The sequence below is a fragment of the Solanum verrucosum genome, unplaced genomic scaffold (assembly GCF_900185275.1).
Source record: "Solanum verrucosum unplaced genomic scaffold, falcon-dt-bn FXZP01000212.1, whole genome shotgun sequence".
Classification (NCBI taxonomy): Eukaryota; Viridiplantae; Streptophyta; class Magnoliopsida; order Solanales; family Solanaceae; genus Solanum; species Solanum verrucosum.
In genome coordinates, this window is record NW_026020038.1 from 423,972 (window position 1) to 441,186 (window position 17,215).

At 36.3% G+C, this 17,215-nt stretch overlaps 1 protein-coding gene across 1 annotated transcript in view; it reads right to left on the bottom strand.

Annotated features, from left to right (window-relative positions):
• Positions 1–4,768: 4,768 nt before the first annotated feature.
• Positions 4,769–17,215, bottom strand: part of LOC125821655 (probable 3-hydroxyisobutyryl-CoA hydrolase 3) — a 53,787-nt gene continuing 41,340 nt past the window's right edge. Inside the window, exons 10-15 of the mRNA XM_049501059.1 lie at positions 6,439–6,581; positions 6,140–6,200; positions 5,444–5,542; positions 5,218–5,322; positions 5,074–5,115; positions 4,769–4,905 (exon numbers count right to left, since the gene is read on the bottom strand). Of these exons, the coding sequence (XP_049357016.1) occupies positions 4,777–4,905; positions 5,074–5,115; positions 5,218–5,322; positions 5,444–5,542; positions 6,140–6,200; positions 6,439–6,581 (579 nt within the window). The 3' untranslated portion in view covers positions 4,769–4,776. The remainder of the gene's footprint in view (positions 4,906–5,073; positions 5,116–5,217; positions 5,323–5,443; positions 5,543–6,139; positions 6,201–6,438; positions 6,582–17,215) is intronic.

The window sequence follows — 17,215 nt, forward strand, 5'->3', positions numbered from 1 at the left end:
ATTCTCTACTATATATCATTCTCTCTGAGATTCGACACCGACTCTTTGTTAGGTTTTTATTGCCTACGATTGTTGTCCCTTTTAACTGGTTTTAAGGAGGACACTTGACCGTGATAAAAAAATGGCACCGCTGCCAGGAAATGGTGGTTGAGAATTCTAATTGTGAAATTATATTTTAATATTATTTAGTAGTATATTGTTGTTTTGTGTTGTTTTTGGCTAATTTGCAGTACCTTATACAATGAGTGACCATGGTAGTGACGACGATTGTCACTATGGTGAAAACGACAATATTGGTGATTTTAATGATATGCATATGATTATTGTTCAAACCACACCACAGTCGGGTGGGTTGTGTTTCACATTACTAGAACAATGCTACAATTGCTCCAACTGAAAGGAAATTTTGTGGGACTAGCTCATAAGGATCCCCATGAACACCTTAGTAATTTTATAGAGGTATGTGGACCATTTGTGTTCAGGAATATATCTCAAGAGTTTGTAAGGTTGAGGTTATTCCCATTCTCTTTAACGGGAGAGGCTACTAGATGGTTGGCAAAATTGTCAAATGATTTTATCACTTCATGGGAGGAGCTAAATGATGCCTTCTTGGAGAGATTCTTTCCACCCTCGAAATTTTTTGAACTTCGAACCCAGATCCAATATTTCAAGCGCATAAGAGGTGAACTTCTACATGAGACGTGACTGAGGACTAGCTTTCATCCCCAAATCGATGGGCAAGCGGAGAGTACTATCCAAACTTTGGAAAATATGTTAAGGGCTTGTGTGATCGATTTTAAGGGTAATTGGGGTGACCATTTGCCATTGATTGAGTTTGCTTATAACAATAGCTATCACTCGAGTATTCATATGGCTCTATTTGAGGCCTTATATGGTAGGAGGTGTAGATCTCCTATAAGATGGTTTGAGGTGGGTGAAGTCACCCTAATAGGTCCCGAGTTGGTACATGAGGCCATAGAGAAAGTTTCACTTATAAGAGAAAGGTTGAAAATGCCTCAAAGTCAGCAAAAGTCATAAGCCGATGTGAGAAGAAGGGATCTTGAGTTTGATGTTCATGATTGGTATTACTTGAAAATCTCACCCAAGAAGGGTGTAATGAGGTTTGGCAAGAAAGGGAAGCTTAATCCCCAATATGTAGGCCCATATCAGATTTTGAGACGTGTTGGTAAGGTTGCTTATGAGCTAGAATTGCCAAATGAGCTGGCATCGATGCATCCGGTTTTCCATGTCTCTATGTTGAAGAAATGTGTTGGTGATCCGACATCCATAATTTCCTTAAAAGGGTTGGGAGTTAAGGAGAATCCTTCTTATGAGGAAGTTCAGGTTGAGATTTTGGACCGGCAAGTCAAGAGGTTGAGAAATAAAGAAATAGTTTCGTGAAAGTGTTGTGGAGGAATCAGTTAGTTAAGGGTGCTACTTGGGAGGCCCATGCCGATATGATGTCCCGATATCCTCATCTCTTTCGTTCTAATCCTACTATAGCTTGAGGTAATGAGTTCCTCATGTTTTTTTCCTTGTTTTGAAGTCATATGTTTTTATGTGTTTCCATGATCTCCTTATTAAACATGATTTGTAAAAGTTCAAGTTTTGAGAAAATGAGTTAATTTGATTGATTTCTACATGTTTATGTGCACATGAGTATGAATTGCATGTAGACTACTTGATATGATGTTGTGAGCATGATGTTATCTTGGAGTTGATGTTTTCTCCTCGAATTTGTGCATTTCATGCATATTGGGCTGTTAGACTTAGTTTCACTCCTCTTATGATGTTTTGGTAATGTCTTAGATTGGAGTCGATAGTTTCTCCTTAGTTGTATGCATTGCATTGTAGGTTGGGTTGTTAGTTCCTCTCCTACTCTTTTCGTATCAACTTGAATCTCATTCGAGGACGAATGATCCCAAGGGGGAGATACTGTAACATCCCGAATCGGAAAGAAGGCAACATAGCCTTTTTCAGGAATTCCAAGTGCCAGCCACGAGGGGCCAACCAAGGCCCTTGGAAGGGACCACGGACCATGGGTGGGGTCCGTGGACTGGTCACCCTCAAGTTCCTCGAAGGCTCAGGACCACAGCCTAACCAACAGACCATTGGTCAGACCACGGTCTGTGGTTGGGGGTCCCCGTGGTTCGATGCCCAAGAACCCTTTTTGACCACCATCGACGGTCCAACAGGAAGCTAAGGACCGTAGGTCAGTCCATGGTTCGTCCACTAGGGTCCGTGTGTGGTGAGTCGGCAGTTAAGTTCAAGGGTAGTTGGGTCTTTTACTAATTAATTAACTCCTATACTACATCGTTTTATCCTTTACTAAGACCCCTATATAAGTAGTTTCAACCCCCAAATAAACCCATTCAAGTCATCCTTCCAAAATCACAAAAGAAGATCAATCCTTCTCTCCAAAATATTTCTCTCTCTAGAAACTTGAAGAAGAAGAAGGGTTCAACCTAGGGTTTCAAGGCAAGCCTTCATTTTCACCATTGAAGATAAGCTTTTGGCTTTGAGGTATGATAATTTTTATCCATTGATTCCTTCCATTCATGGAGTTCCCAAATTCCTCTATTTCAAAGTTAGAATTCCCCAATTGAGTTAGGGTTTTCTTCAATTATCATGGGTTCGTTTCATTATTGATTTAGATGATTGAATTATGATATCTTATGCATGAATTGATGAAGTACTATGATTTTATGATGATTTCCCCTATGAACCCATGTAATCCCCATGTTTTCATGTTATGAGTCATATGATATATGTGGGATTTTGATTATAAAGGAAGAGTTTTATGAAATTAAGCATATATTGCTAGCTTTACCTGAATTTATGATCAAATCCATATATAATCCTTGTTTTCTAAGTATTGATGATTGAAAGTGGGTTTTGACCGTGAAAGGTAAATTATGGATTTATGCATGTTCTTATGAAATTTATGCAAATGTTATAAGGATGCTTTGAGAATAAAGTATCAATGATGTTGTTGATGTGTTATTGAAAGGACATTCTCATAAAAACACAAAGAAAGATGTGAAAGGTTTTCTTACATAATAAAGGATTCTAAGGTTGAAAGGTTTTCTCACCTAATTAAATCAAACATTAAGAGCTATCCTAATGAACCTAACTTGGATTGGTTATTGAAAGATACCTTTCCATGGATGATGACTTAGCTTGGATTGGCAAGATGACGTGCCTTTTCATGGATAATAAGAACAAGTAAGAAATGACTATTCTGTGAGATTTGTGCTTAGCACCGAGAGGATATTGAGATGGAAGCTCCCCCGTTATTAGAGACCGGGTTTCTAGTAGAAATCTCCTTATCCCTTATCTATGTGCTCCCATAGGACGATTGTCTAGATAGACAATATCTAGTGGATCCACTTTAGCTCAAATTTATGGTCCTTACCTTGGAAAGTAAGACAACCCTTTTTGGTGTGGGAGACACTAGGATCATGTTATAGCTCACATGGTCTCTATTTCGGTTAAGGCTAATTCCCCACATTAATAATGAACTAAGGTTACTTCAAGAAGTATCTCATGAGTGTTCAAAGGCTTTAAAGATGATTAGCTTGCATTGACCATGGTTTTATGACTAATGTTTTCTAACTCTTTTATATCATGTTTTAGCTTGGTCAATTACATGTCATGAAATGAAATGTTCCTTTTTAGCATGATTTAAATGTTTTATGCATACCTATCATACTTGGTACATTATTTTGTACTAACACATACTCTTGCCTATATTTCCCCAAATGTAGGGTCCGACAATCAGGTTTCTCAGTTTCGTGGCTAGTGTTTGAGTTCAAGGTTTCCCGAGCTTTGGTGAGTCCTCATGCTTCGAGGTCAGATGTTTATTGTTTCACTTTCGTTCATGTATTTCACTTTTGTACATGATGTATGGGCTATGCCTAATTTCATTCTATTGTACTAGATGGCTATATTGAGACAAGTGTTTACGCTTCCGCTTTTCTTTTATAAAAACCTATTGGACTTGGACTATTGTTTTACTCTTATTGTTCTATTTCTTATGTGATGAAAGCTAAGTGGCTTGTATGGGGTCCTTCGAGGTTCTATACGTCATGTTACATCTAAGGGGTACCCCTAGGTCGTGACAATAAATAGGGGATGTACATGACATTCTAAGGAAATTAAGAAAACTCTTCAACAAGCATTCTGCAATTGGAGAAAGCTACAACACCAGCTACATATAGCTCTTCGAAGGAGTGGTCAACGAAGTTCTTCCAGGAGATCAACTTGCAACGACGAAGTGCTCCCGACGTTCTCGGAGATCAAATACATCTCTAGGAGGTCTACATCATCCTACATTCGAGAAATATGCTATTGAAGGCCCTCGAATCACGAAGAAGCTTAGGAGAGAAGAATCAAGAGAGAACAGAATTATACTCACAAATTCATCAATAAAAATCACATTTTCTTTTATTTATTTTGCTTGCAGTTAATTTTCAGCGCTTATGGAAATTTGTTGAGAACAACAACCATATGTAAAATGAATAAATAAAAGAGACAACAAAGATGAATTTTAAAAAAATGAAATTCTAGGAACATCATTGCATAACAAATAACGACGATATACTAGACAATTTGATATTGAATAGTTTTACAATACAAATGCATACATTATAGTAGTTTCATGACATGATATGCTTTCAAAGAGGATCATTAAAAGGGTTTAATAGTATATGAGTTGCAGTAGCCCCAAATTAAATTTAGAGTTTAGACCTTATCTCATAATTTTATATTATAAATTCAAAGTTTAGACCTTTTCAATTGTTCTCTTTCTGGAAGTTCCAAGTAACCCCAATGATCGTCATGGACCACTTCAGAAAACTGCATTACTATTGCATCGTGTACTTGCTCCAACTTTGATGGTTCCCACTATACATGTTCACAATAAACACATTCATTATAACCATTGGTTTTTTCTTTTTTATTTAATCTAAAATTTGATAATATTTTTCTATCACTTGAATATTTTAATTTGTTGTTAAATAAAAGAAAATGTATAGAAATATCTGTATAATTAAATTCGAAGATTCGTGATACCTTAAACTTTTTGTCCTTTGTAAAAAAGATTGCTTTACCACCCTACAAGTTCAACCAACATTTGTATTACTTAATTAATAGAAAGGGTAAATTAAAATCATAATTTACATGACAGTGTAACTTAAAAGACATACCCCTACGTACCTCATAGAAATCGTTGTAATTGAATGATCTTAGTACAATGTGACTACTGATGTTAAATTCACGAATCAAACATTGTCTAAGTGTTTGCTTGCGTCCTTCTCTAATCTGTAAAACAAGATAAATTTTGTCACATACATTCAAGAAATTAAATTTTATCTTAAAAACAATAATAAACTTGATTAAACTTTTTGTTTAGGAAAACCAACTAATAGTGAGCAGTTATTACAGATCTGAGAGTAATCTTAAGGCTTGTTGGTGATGCCAACTTCATAGACTTGATTGCATTGGCGATCCACTTATCATTCATTGCAGTGTTTTCCTTTTCCTATCAAACATAATATATATATTCTAGTTAATTAGCAGTAAATACAGGATAATTTGTATGTTATATTGGTAAAAGGGTAAAATGTATACCTTTATTATGCAAAATTGTTCAATTTTATCCTCTATTATATTATATGTACACAAATGTCGTCTAAATGGTTCAATTATACTCCTCAACAAATTATTAGTGTCCATGTCAGACAGCCTTAACAAAGGAGGGGTATATTTGAACTATTTAGATAATGACAAAGACATTTTAATTTGTATAACAGAGGATAAAATCAAAAAAATTGGCCTAGTTGAGGGGGTAAATTTGATGTTTTCCCCCTTTTCATGTTTGCAAACAAATTTGATTTCACGTGGTAAAGAGGAAAATTTGACCATTTTCCCTTTTTTCCTATTTTTTTTTTAATATCCCTTCTTGCTATATGGACAAACCTTCAATGTTCAAAGTCAAAACATATTAAACTTGTCGTTTTTTTTATGAAACAAACAAAGTCAAAAGTTGAAAAGTCATTCTTGTAAATCACCTCTTGGTCAATGAGTTTTACTAACATAATTAAAAGGAGATAAGAGAAGGAGTTGATGATTAACTTACAAGTGCAAATAATATTTCTTCAACTGTGTCCTTGCCAAAGCAACCATTGATAATATCAAGTCTATTACATTGATGATTGGTAAATGACAATGTCATACCACAAACAAAAAGATATTTTTAGGTAGATAAAGGAAATATTACACAAAGTTGTATTAATGCACTTCACTCTTTTGAAAAATGAGACAAAATTTTCTAATATTTTGTAGTCAACCATAGTCATTTCGTTTGTGATCTAATCTCACAAGTCATGTATAAAGCTAGAAATATTTGAATACAAAAAAAAAAAAAAAGAATATTACCTTTTGAAAATACTTCCTTCCTTCAATACTGGATTACGAACGAATTCTTTGATGATTCTTGAAATGTCCGATTCATGAATAGATTTTGATGATGTGTTTAGTGATAATGCTTGGCATAATGCATTTTCCATCGACTCAATATCCTGGAAAAGGTTAAAGTGGTTATGTTTAATGTATAAGAAAATAGCAATACCGTGAGGTTTATTAACATGGAGAGCCTCAACTTACATGAAAATAACTAAGCATACATGAATGGGGAACATGCTAACTCTTTTGTGCACTAGACAGTTCCACCGATGTTTGTTTTGAGTAATTAGAAGCCGACAAAGTAGGAACTCTATTTGTTAGGCTACTTTTAGGAATAATATTATTAAGTACTATTTAAACATAAACAGTTAAAATTTTACATGAATATAATGCAAATAATTAATTTGCATTAAACTACCTTTTAGTGATCAAAGAAAAGAAAAAACTGTGTACTAATATTTACTTATTCACTTGTTCCAAATATTACTCTGATCTCTTGTATTTAGGGGAGTTGTCATTTTTCAGTAATTGTATATGATGATATCATTGACATGTAAATAGTTTCTTTGGTATATTTATCAAAATTAGCAAAGCACAACCATAGGTATATATATTAGTTGATTATTTGCATTTATTAGTTCTTGTAAAGCTAATTGTGAATGCATATTCTTAGAGTTCAATAATTCATATAATAGTTCTTAATTTCATTTGTTCCTATTTGTTTAGGTATCTAGTACTAGTATTCAGTAAGAAATGCAGCTAAGTGAAAATTGAAACACAAGCACCAATAAGTTGTAGTCCTCTTAATCCTTTAAGAAATTTACTTATTTTAGTTTAGCAATGATATTCCTTTGCCATGTACACCATGAGAAATTTTTCCACGTACGTCACATGTGAAAATTAAATGTCAATCTTGCAACATGTTTTATGAACAAACTGATTTTAGTTAAGCAATATATGCTTTATGAACAAACTAGATATTCCTTTTGTTTGTATTTTGAGTTTTGATAATGTAACAAACTATAGTGCAAATGGATCTGGTCCTCAAAGCTTTCGACTATAGGATAGGTAGATTGTGTGCAGTTGTAGAGGTCCAGTTGCAACAGTGATTGATGGGCATTGCAGCAGAGGCGCCAGTAATCCTCGACCAATGACATGCTCCTAGGTTTTTGTATCTCTAATAAAAAGAAAATGTTGACAAGATAAAAACCTAATTTTTGCATCAAGATTTTACACACAATAGCAAAATCTATTTTGAAGGAAGAACGTTACTCATATTCAACAAGGGACGTGATCGAGTGTTACAATGTCTTTAATTACATTATTGAGTCTAGTGTTTTGTGCTCTTACATTGCATATCTACTCCTATGTTATAAAGGATTAAATTGTTTCGTGTCTCACTGTCTTGAGATTTGAGTGTGCAGTAAATTGTTTCTTGTCTCACTGTCTCACTTCATCAGATACTATCCAATGAAAAAAATTGAGTAGGAGGACTACATCAAAATTTCTGGTGACAAGGATAAATAGAGAGATGGGTCCCAGACAAGTCCAAAAGAAGAGTTGTTTTTCATTATATTGTCAAAAAGGCTCTTGATGCTTGGGGAGACTCATCAAGTGAATTGGATGAACCAAAGCACCTAGAAGATGCTTCAATGGTAGCTATGGAGGATGCTGAATATGCCTTCACTTCACTCTTTGTTCTCATGGAAAAGTCAAAACTACGAGGATAAAGAGGTAACACTTCTTGACATTAAGCAAAATCTTATTATTATTCTCTCAAGAAACTAAAAGGCTTGGTTAATATCTTGATTGACTCACACTATGAGCTCATTACTATAATTGATTTCTTAAGAGATACTCTTGACATCTTAGAAAATGAGAAATATTCATTAACTTGTCAAATCTCAGAACTGGAGAAAAATTTGGTTTTAGCAAGTGCTGTAAACACAACACTAAAGGAGAAATTAAAGAAAATTCTTGAGTCTGTTTCAAAGGGAAATAGTGAGGAAACTAGACTGCAACTAGAACTTCAAGAATGCTTTAAAGAAGTATGAGTTGAATCTGGCTATATATTTAGAAAGAAATGTTTAGTTAGAAAAGAACTTGATCCGGGTGGATATATCACTGGCAAAGGTCTAGGGTGTCAAAAGTTTGATCCCCCATCCCTAGAGTAAATATGTGTTTGTATCTGAAAATATGTTATGTATTCAGTGTAGACGAAATGGACACCTTAAGAAAGACTGTCAAGCCTGGATAAAGACTGAGAATTTTTTTTCAAACTATGATAAATAGAAGAGAAAGTTTAGAAGGGGATCTGGTCCTACTTCTAAGGTTAAGAAAGTCAGATTGTCGGGCTGAACTAAAAGAAATCTTTGATTGCACCCTTATCTTCATTTTTGGAACTCAAACTTAAGTGGGTTCTCAAAACTAACAAATGATCTTACTGTGCAAGAGAGAGTAGAAGATAGTCATTATTGGTTCATGGATAGTGATGAATCTAAGAATTAGAACTCATCAGGGGGCTTTTAGTTCAATAATTAGTGTCCTTAATGTCATTTTACATCCAATGGTTAATTTTTATTTTGCTTAAGGACAAGGCAAGAACAAATACATGCAAAAAGAAGCCAAAACATAGAAAAACAAATAAAGTGTAAAGTTGATGCTCGCTGAAGGCATGTGGTGACTCAACAAAAGTGTCAGACCTCGCCAAATATGACAAAGTCTTCTACTGAAAAGCTCAAGGCAGGTCGGTGAGAAGAAGGAGCAAACAATGACTCACCAAACTTTGTCAGCTAGATGAAAAGAACTCGCTGAAAGTGACAGAACAACTAAGCTACAATAGAGATAAAAAAGGCGAGCAAAGGTAATAGTTAGTGACTCACCAAACATGAACACTTAGGGCCATCGGGCTCACCAACTATACTTCAAACACCTAAAGCCTGGAATGAAGGAAGAAAAGGCGAGAAGAAGTACTAGTCAGTGACTCGCTGAGTGAGTTGGTGACTCGCGGAGTGAGCCAGAGACTCGCAAAGTGTGCCCGCGACTCGCCGAGTGAGTCGGCAACTCACCGAGCTGACTAATATCGCCAACTGGGTCACGAAATGAAATTTTGGTTGAGATTAGGGAAAGTATAAATAGTTGAGAGAAAAGAATAAAACTCATCTTATACTCTCTGAAATTATAGTACAGAAGAACATTCTTAGATTTTGTGTGTTAAGCAAGTTTGTAATTCATTTTGGTGGAATTTGGAGCTAGGTTTCTAAGATTTTAAAGTTTTAATTTATCAATTTATATGGATGACAGTGTTTTTGGTATAATTTCTGTGAATTCCGGTATGATTAGCTAAAATCCTGATTCTAGGAGTGTGTAATTAAAGTCGTGTATTGTTTAATTAGTAGAATTTTGTATATTGCTCTATTTTACATTAGTTTTCATTGATTCAAACTAATTGGTAGGTGTTAATTGATGAATTAAGGTTGCAAACTTGGTTCTACTGTATATCTTCATGTATTTCTTGAAAAAGGTTACATTAAGTGGATGAGTAGTTTGATGCTTGCATTTTAGATTTTAATTCCTAGTTTGCTTGAAAAAGAAATTTGGAGTTTCACTTGTAAATGCTTGATTTGCTTGAAAGAGAAAACAAAATTTATGTTAAGGCAATGGATTGTTGAGTAGATTCTATATGGGAGGCTTTGAAAAGAGCTCCTATGATAAGCATGTTTTTATTGAGAAATGCAATGCTGTGTTTTTTAAATTAATCTAGCCTATCCAGAGGCAGCTAATGTTATTAAGCAATCATATCAATCTATTATTTGACATCAATACCCACTTCCGCACAAGCTTAGATTGTCACTCCACTTGCAAAACACTCGGTTGAATTTACTTTTGTCAAAATTGGTCACTAAATCATCTTAAATTGATATTTGGAGATATCCAACTTTGTTTATGTTGAACACTTGTTACTATCCCACAACAATATATTAGATCACAATTTGTCTTCATAATTGAATTCTTATATATATATCACTCCTTGTGGTGTTTGACCTGATCTCAAAGGTTGGGTAATTATATTACTAAAGATCACCTGCTTGTTAAATTATTATACGAGTAATATGAGTGTTATCAAAATGGTGTCACTATCGGAGAGTGGTGCATAGAATTTTTTACTGATTTAGTTGTACTAGAACACTCTTACCATTTGTTAAATTGGTGTGCTCTTGATAGGTAACGATATGAGTATCATTGGGAGCAATGCCTCTAGTCACAATGGGCAGAATGATGATGTTGGAAACTGGAACAACGTAAATCTTAACACATTAGGGAGTGGGGGAGCCATCGGTTACCCCCAACTGTGGGTAATGTTATATTTCATGTGACTGGAACCATGCTCAAACTACTCCAAATGAAGGGAACATTTGGGGTCTAGCTCTTGAAGATCCCATGATAACATTCACAACTTTGTGGATGTATGTGGCCCATTTACTTTGTAGAATATCACTCAAGAGTCCATTTGGATGAGGTTGTTTCCTTTCTCTCTAATGGGGGGAAGCAATAAAATGGTTGGCTGAATTATCAAGGGACTCAATTACTTTGTGGGAAGAGCTAATAGAGGTGTTCTTTGAGAGATTCTTTCCTTCTTCGAGAATGTTGATGCTTCGGGATAGCATTCAAAATTCTAAGCGAGTTGATGGTGAACCAATCCATGAGACATGGTTGAGGTTCCAAAAATGGTGTTACAATGTCCTAATTACGAGTTGTCAGATAAAGTGTTGTTGTAATACTTTTATCGGAGTCTTGATACCGTGATCAAGGGGGGTAGCCGATCAACTCATTTGTGGTGGTATCATGCGACAAGCGTTTGAGGTAGCTTCAGTTTTGCCTGATAAGATGACTAAGATTAATCGTGCATGGCATACAAGGGAAGATCAAGTGTCTCCTCTCAATGTGGGTTTAACTAATGAGCAACTAGAGAAGAACCAAGACCGTGATGAGAACTTGGCAAAAATGATGACCCAACTTGACTTGTTGTCAAAGCATGTCATGGGAGTGGATTCAAGTTGGTGAATGTGGTTGGTGGTGGTAGTGGGTTGATTTTTCCGGGTGTTGGGTTAGATAAATTTGAGATTTCCCATGGGTCTTGAATATTTGTTGTGTGGGTGAAATCTCAGTATCTTGAATTCATCAAGATAACTTGAATTTTCCCAATGATAGATTGGGTGACGACATTCTTAAGGGTAACTAATCATTTTGTTGTTAATTGTTGAAACTGGGGGAAAATTTGAGTGCCCAAGGTGATTGGGTGTTATGGGTTACCTAGAAATTATGCTAATTTTGTTGATAATTGATCATTGATTGGTTATTGCAATCGAATTTTGAAAAATAGGTTGAAGGCCTGTGAATTACCTATTTGGCAAGCTCAGTCGAGCTCGCCAAGGTTATCTGGCGAATCACCATGTAAGTCTCACCACGCCCTATATTTGAGAATTGTTGATATGTTTACTGTCACTTTCTATGAGTTCCCTTTAGCTCGTTGAATGCCCTTGGGGACTCGCTAATCTGATAAGTAGCTTGGCCTTTTTGCCTGTAATATGATCAAATGACCCTACCCCTTTCAGCGAGCCTGCTCTGGATTGCTAAACTTGTTTGGTGACTTGCGGACCAAGCTGATCTCAGGATAGGCTCAGTTCTAAGCTTTATTTTTTATTATTTTTTCCAAATCCTTCACCCGATCTATGTTTTGGGATGTTGTGCAATGCAGGTATTTCCCAACCAAAGTTACCAGTTACCCAGAGGGTTTCTCTAGAAAATTTTCATCCACCCTAAAAAAGACAATGGGGAATTGTGATCTTAGAGCCTAGTGGCATACCACATCCCACTCCACATACTTCTATGTGTGTGAGGAAAAGGCTCAAAAAAAGGTTGTTGCAAAGACAATGTGAGGAGAAAGCAAAAATTTTGGGAGCCTACAATTGAAGAGAATAGCTCCGATAATGATTCTATTGACTTCACATTAATTGAGAGCGAATAGGAGGTTGAGAGGGTTCCTAAGCCTGTTCGTGGGCCTGCAGTGGAGTCTTGGGCTACCCAAAGGAAATGTTTTGAAATGCGCTCCAAGGCCATTCATCTCCCATTTACCAATATATTACCTCGGATAGCTCCGGTTGTTTCCCCCGAGCTATGAACAGATTGAAAGCCACTGGGATGAGAACTCTATTAGAGGAGAAAAGGTTGTCTACTGATGGGGCCATGGATAGATATTCGGTTGTTTGGGATACTAAATGTTACCATAAGTTTGAGCATTCCACACAGGCTAGGACATTGTATGTCCTCACTTGGGTCTGAGAGTTCTTTCAAGCTTATGATCAGGTACTCCTAAAGAAGAGAAATGGGGTCGTTTACAAACCGATCGATAAAATTGAAGTTCAGAGAAAAAGAGTCCATTTTTCTGCCAAAGTGATTAATGATGTGCTTAACTATGGATCAAGGGACTCTAGTTCATACAATGAGAAGATGAAATATCCTCTTGATGAGTTAAGAGAGTGGCTTGCCCCGTTGTTAGCTGAAGTTGCCCTTCTTTGGATTGCAGATGGGGTTGAAGTTGAGAAAAAAAAAACTTGAATGTGGTTGCTCGATATTAGTTCGTCTTTATCAGTAGAACATCGATGCCTTCCCAGAATGAGTCGATCCTCCAACATCCCCAAGCTATATTGTTGGGATAAAGTATTGCTAGAGAGGGTATGTGCCTCGGTTCTATTATTATTGAGAAGATGCTCTTGAGAGCATGGCAACAATAGACCTCTTTGTCGTTCCAGTTTAAATTACCAAGTTGTGTGAGTTAGCTTCTGGAGGCTACTAATATGAGGATTACTTCGGCCTCCTCTTGTGACATCCAACAGATAGAGTTGGATTATTTGAGAAATGATGCGGCTAAGAGGAAGCCACCACCAGCTAATACTACTCAGGAGATGGATCTTGCTACCTTGGAGGTTGATCCTGCACCTCCCACTCCTACTACAGAGCCCTCGGGTATAGATATGCCCTCCACCTACACTTCTACTACACCTCCCTCTTCATCCAGTCCACCTTTGACACATGCCTTAGTTCATCGAATGGGTAACCTTGCTCCCTCAGCAGATTTTAGAGTCTCTTGTTTTGAGAGAGAGAGAGGTCCATGATATGATTGTCGCAACCATTGAGGGTGTTTTGGCCCCCTCTTGGGGATGAGGTAGCGAATCAGCACACCTTGTTGACTGAGTTTGGACACCCTTACTGCTCGGTTGAGGAGCGTGAGAGAGTTGAGTGTGCTTCTGCAGAAGTGACATCCTTGAAGGTAAATGTTGTGGCTTTTAGGAAAGATGTGGACGAGCTCAAGTCTATCGATATTACTATGCTATGGGGGGAGATGCCCCTTCCCAATGTGCAGGCGACTCAGCCTCCTTCCTCCAAATAGTTAGTAAGGTCAATCTTGCTGCGTCAGAGTTGTTGGTGAGGCTGATGAGGACTCCGACACTCCTGAGATGGATGATGAGGAGTTTGTGAGAGATAAGCAGAGGAGCGAGGACACTTATGCAGGTTTGCAGGACTTGGAGGACACATTCGTGTAGGTTTCTTTGGAGCATTCTCTTCTGGAGACCTCCGCCATTGGTCCGAGTGGGACCTATTTTTGACACTCCACTTCTCCCTTTGATGCTTCGTGCACTAATTCCTAAGTTGATGATGCCTCTGTTGATCCACAGAGAGATTTCTCCTCAGGAATAGCCTGACGGGGGGGTCCTCACCTTATCCTTATTTTATGTTTTTTTTATCTCACATTGAGGACAACGTTGTTTTCTATCTAGTGGGGTGATGGCACTTGCTAGTGCCTAGCCCTTTTGTTTGTTTATATTGCTTTGATTTTCATTTGGGTTGTATTAAATATTATTTTCTTATTTTGGTTTAGTAGTATATATATAGTTTAATGTTGGTTGTTGGCTTTAAAATTTTAATAATGTTTATTTTCCTTCTTTATTACCCCGAAATGGTTGTTATTGGTTTGACTGATTAAAAACCTTGCACACCTATTGTGAACATTTGATTATCGATCATGATCAAGATTGATGTTTTAGATAGTGTTTTTAATGAGAAGTACTTTTGTGTTAGTTCTATGAGGAAACTCAAATTGCATGACTCTTGCGTGAGTTTCTAGCATCTCCTTATGACTAATTGTGTATCGATTGTGAAACTTTGAATGACCATTTCATACAAGCTTAAGTTTGTAGAATTATGCACAATGATTGTGTTTGAAGTTCCTTGTGTGGTGAGGATTACTTGAAAGGCATGTGTGTGGATTCCTAAAATTTGTCTTGTTGGTCAAATTTCTTAACTTTTGTGAATACAAGAAATGACTTAAGACACAAGTTGTTAGAGTGAGTCCAAATTATCATGCCTACATTGTGACTACCTTGTGAGGGTGTGCAACAATTTTGGGACCAATTAGGCCTAATCCATTTGTTGGCAACCTTGTTGAAACCTCTTGACCTAAAAATGTCACTCCATTCTCACTCAGAAATCCTTTTTGAAGCATTGATTTGTATGAATAACATACTTAGGACAAAAGCCTAAGTTGGGTGTGGTAAGGAAAAAGGGAAAAATCCAAATGAAAGAGAAGTGTGAGACTCATCTTTGGTTCTTGTGGCAAAAAGAAGGAACCCCTCCATACTAATTTTTTTTTAATGAAAGTGCGTCACCAATTGAAGTTTTTATTTTTATAGTGCGTGATTGAATAAAAAGTGTTTCCAATGAGTCAAATAAGAAAATAATAGTTTGAAAAATGAGGTTGAGTTTCTATGTCAAAAGGAGGAAAGAAAATGAGAAGAGGTGAAGTTGAGAACGACAATGCTTCTAAAAGGTAAAGTCACTAAACCAAATTGATCATACCTTTACCCTCAGCCCTATTACAAGCTTTAAAAAGACATTTGAGGTCTTGCTAAAGCTATATGATGTGATGATTAGAAAATATGGGCAAACCTGTGGGTTGAGACATTCATGCATTTCTCTTTGAGAGTGTGAGAGTTTGTGTTGATTTCTAACTTTATTATTGATGTTCTTTGTGAGATCATGAAATAGCCTTTTATTGTTAGGGCACTTAAATACTTTTGTTGAAGCATAGGTTTGCATCATGAGTGATCATTCATGAGCTTGAACTTAAACTTAGATTGATACCAGCTAGTCATCATTTGAGGCTTTTTGTGCATAATTGAAAATTGCATATACTTGAAGTTAGCTTTGTGATAGCACTTGCATGTTGGCTCACCAAAAGCAATGTTTGTAGAAACCTTGTTGAACTGATTGGATTTTTTATTCAATTAAGAAAAAACAAAAGTTTAAGTTGAGGTGTTAATGAGTCAGAAAATTTGGACTCATTTGAGGCTTTTTCATTCAACAATTAGTGTCCTTAAAATCATTTTATGTCCATATCTGATGTTTAACTGTTGTTTTATAGCTATGAAGGCTTAAGGATAAGGCAAGAACAAATACATGTAAAAATAAGCCAAAAAACATAGAAAAATATATAAAGTGTAAAGTTGGTGCTCGCTGAAGGCACTTGGTGACTCATCAAAAACACAAGACCTCGCCAAAAATGACAAAGTCTTCTACTGCAAAGCTCAAGGCAGGTCGATGAGAAGGAGAAAACATCGACTCACCAAACTTTATCGGCGATAAGAAAAGTATGCGCCGAAAGTAATTGAAAATTTGAGCTAAAATAAAGATAAAAAAGGTGAGCATAGGTGATAGTTGAAAACTTGATGAACATGAACGGTGAGGTCCATCAAGCTCGCCAACTCTAGTATACTTGAAGCTTGACATCAAGGAAGAAAAGGTGAGAAGAAGTACCAGTCAATGACTCGCCGAGTGAGTCGGTGAGCTAGACTAATATCGCCGACTGGGTCACGAAATAAAATTTTGTATGTTAAACAATCTTATAATCCATTTTAGTGGAATTTGGAGTTGGGTTTCTTAGAATTTGAAGTTGTAATTCATCAGTTCAAATGGCTGACACAGTTTTTAGTATAATTTATGTTAATTCCAATATGATTAGCTAAACCCCCAATTTTAGGGGTATGCCATTGAAGTCGGGTATTGATTATTTTAGTAGAAATTTGTGTATTGCTCTATTTTACACTAGTTTACATGGATTCAAACTAAGTAACATGTGTTAATTCATGAATTGAGGTTGTAAACTTGGTTCTACTTTAGATCTTTCATGTATTGCTTGAAATGGGTTACATGAAGTGGATGGCAGTTTGATGCTTGCATATTAGATTTGCATTCCTTGTTTGCTTGAAAAAAGAACTTTGGGGTTTCACTTCTAATGGCTAGATTTTTTGAAAGATAAAATATATGTTAAGCCAATGGATTGTTTAGTAGACTCTATATGGGAGTCTTCGAAAAGAACTCATGTGGTAAGCATGTTGTGTTTGAGATTAACCTAGCCGCGGCTAAAATTATTGAGCAATCACAGTCATTATTTGAAATCCATACTCACTTCCACACACTCCTAGACTGTCACTCCACCTGCAAAACACTCGGTTTAATCTACTCTTGTCAAAATTGGTTACTAAATCATCTTAATTTGATATTTGGAGCTATCCAACTTTGTTACATATACCACTCCCTATGGGCCTTGACCCCCCACCTCATACATTGGGTAATTATATTCCTAACGATTCTCTACTCCTTGAACTATTGTATGAGTAATCTAAGCTTTATT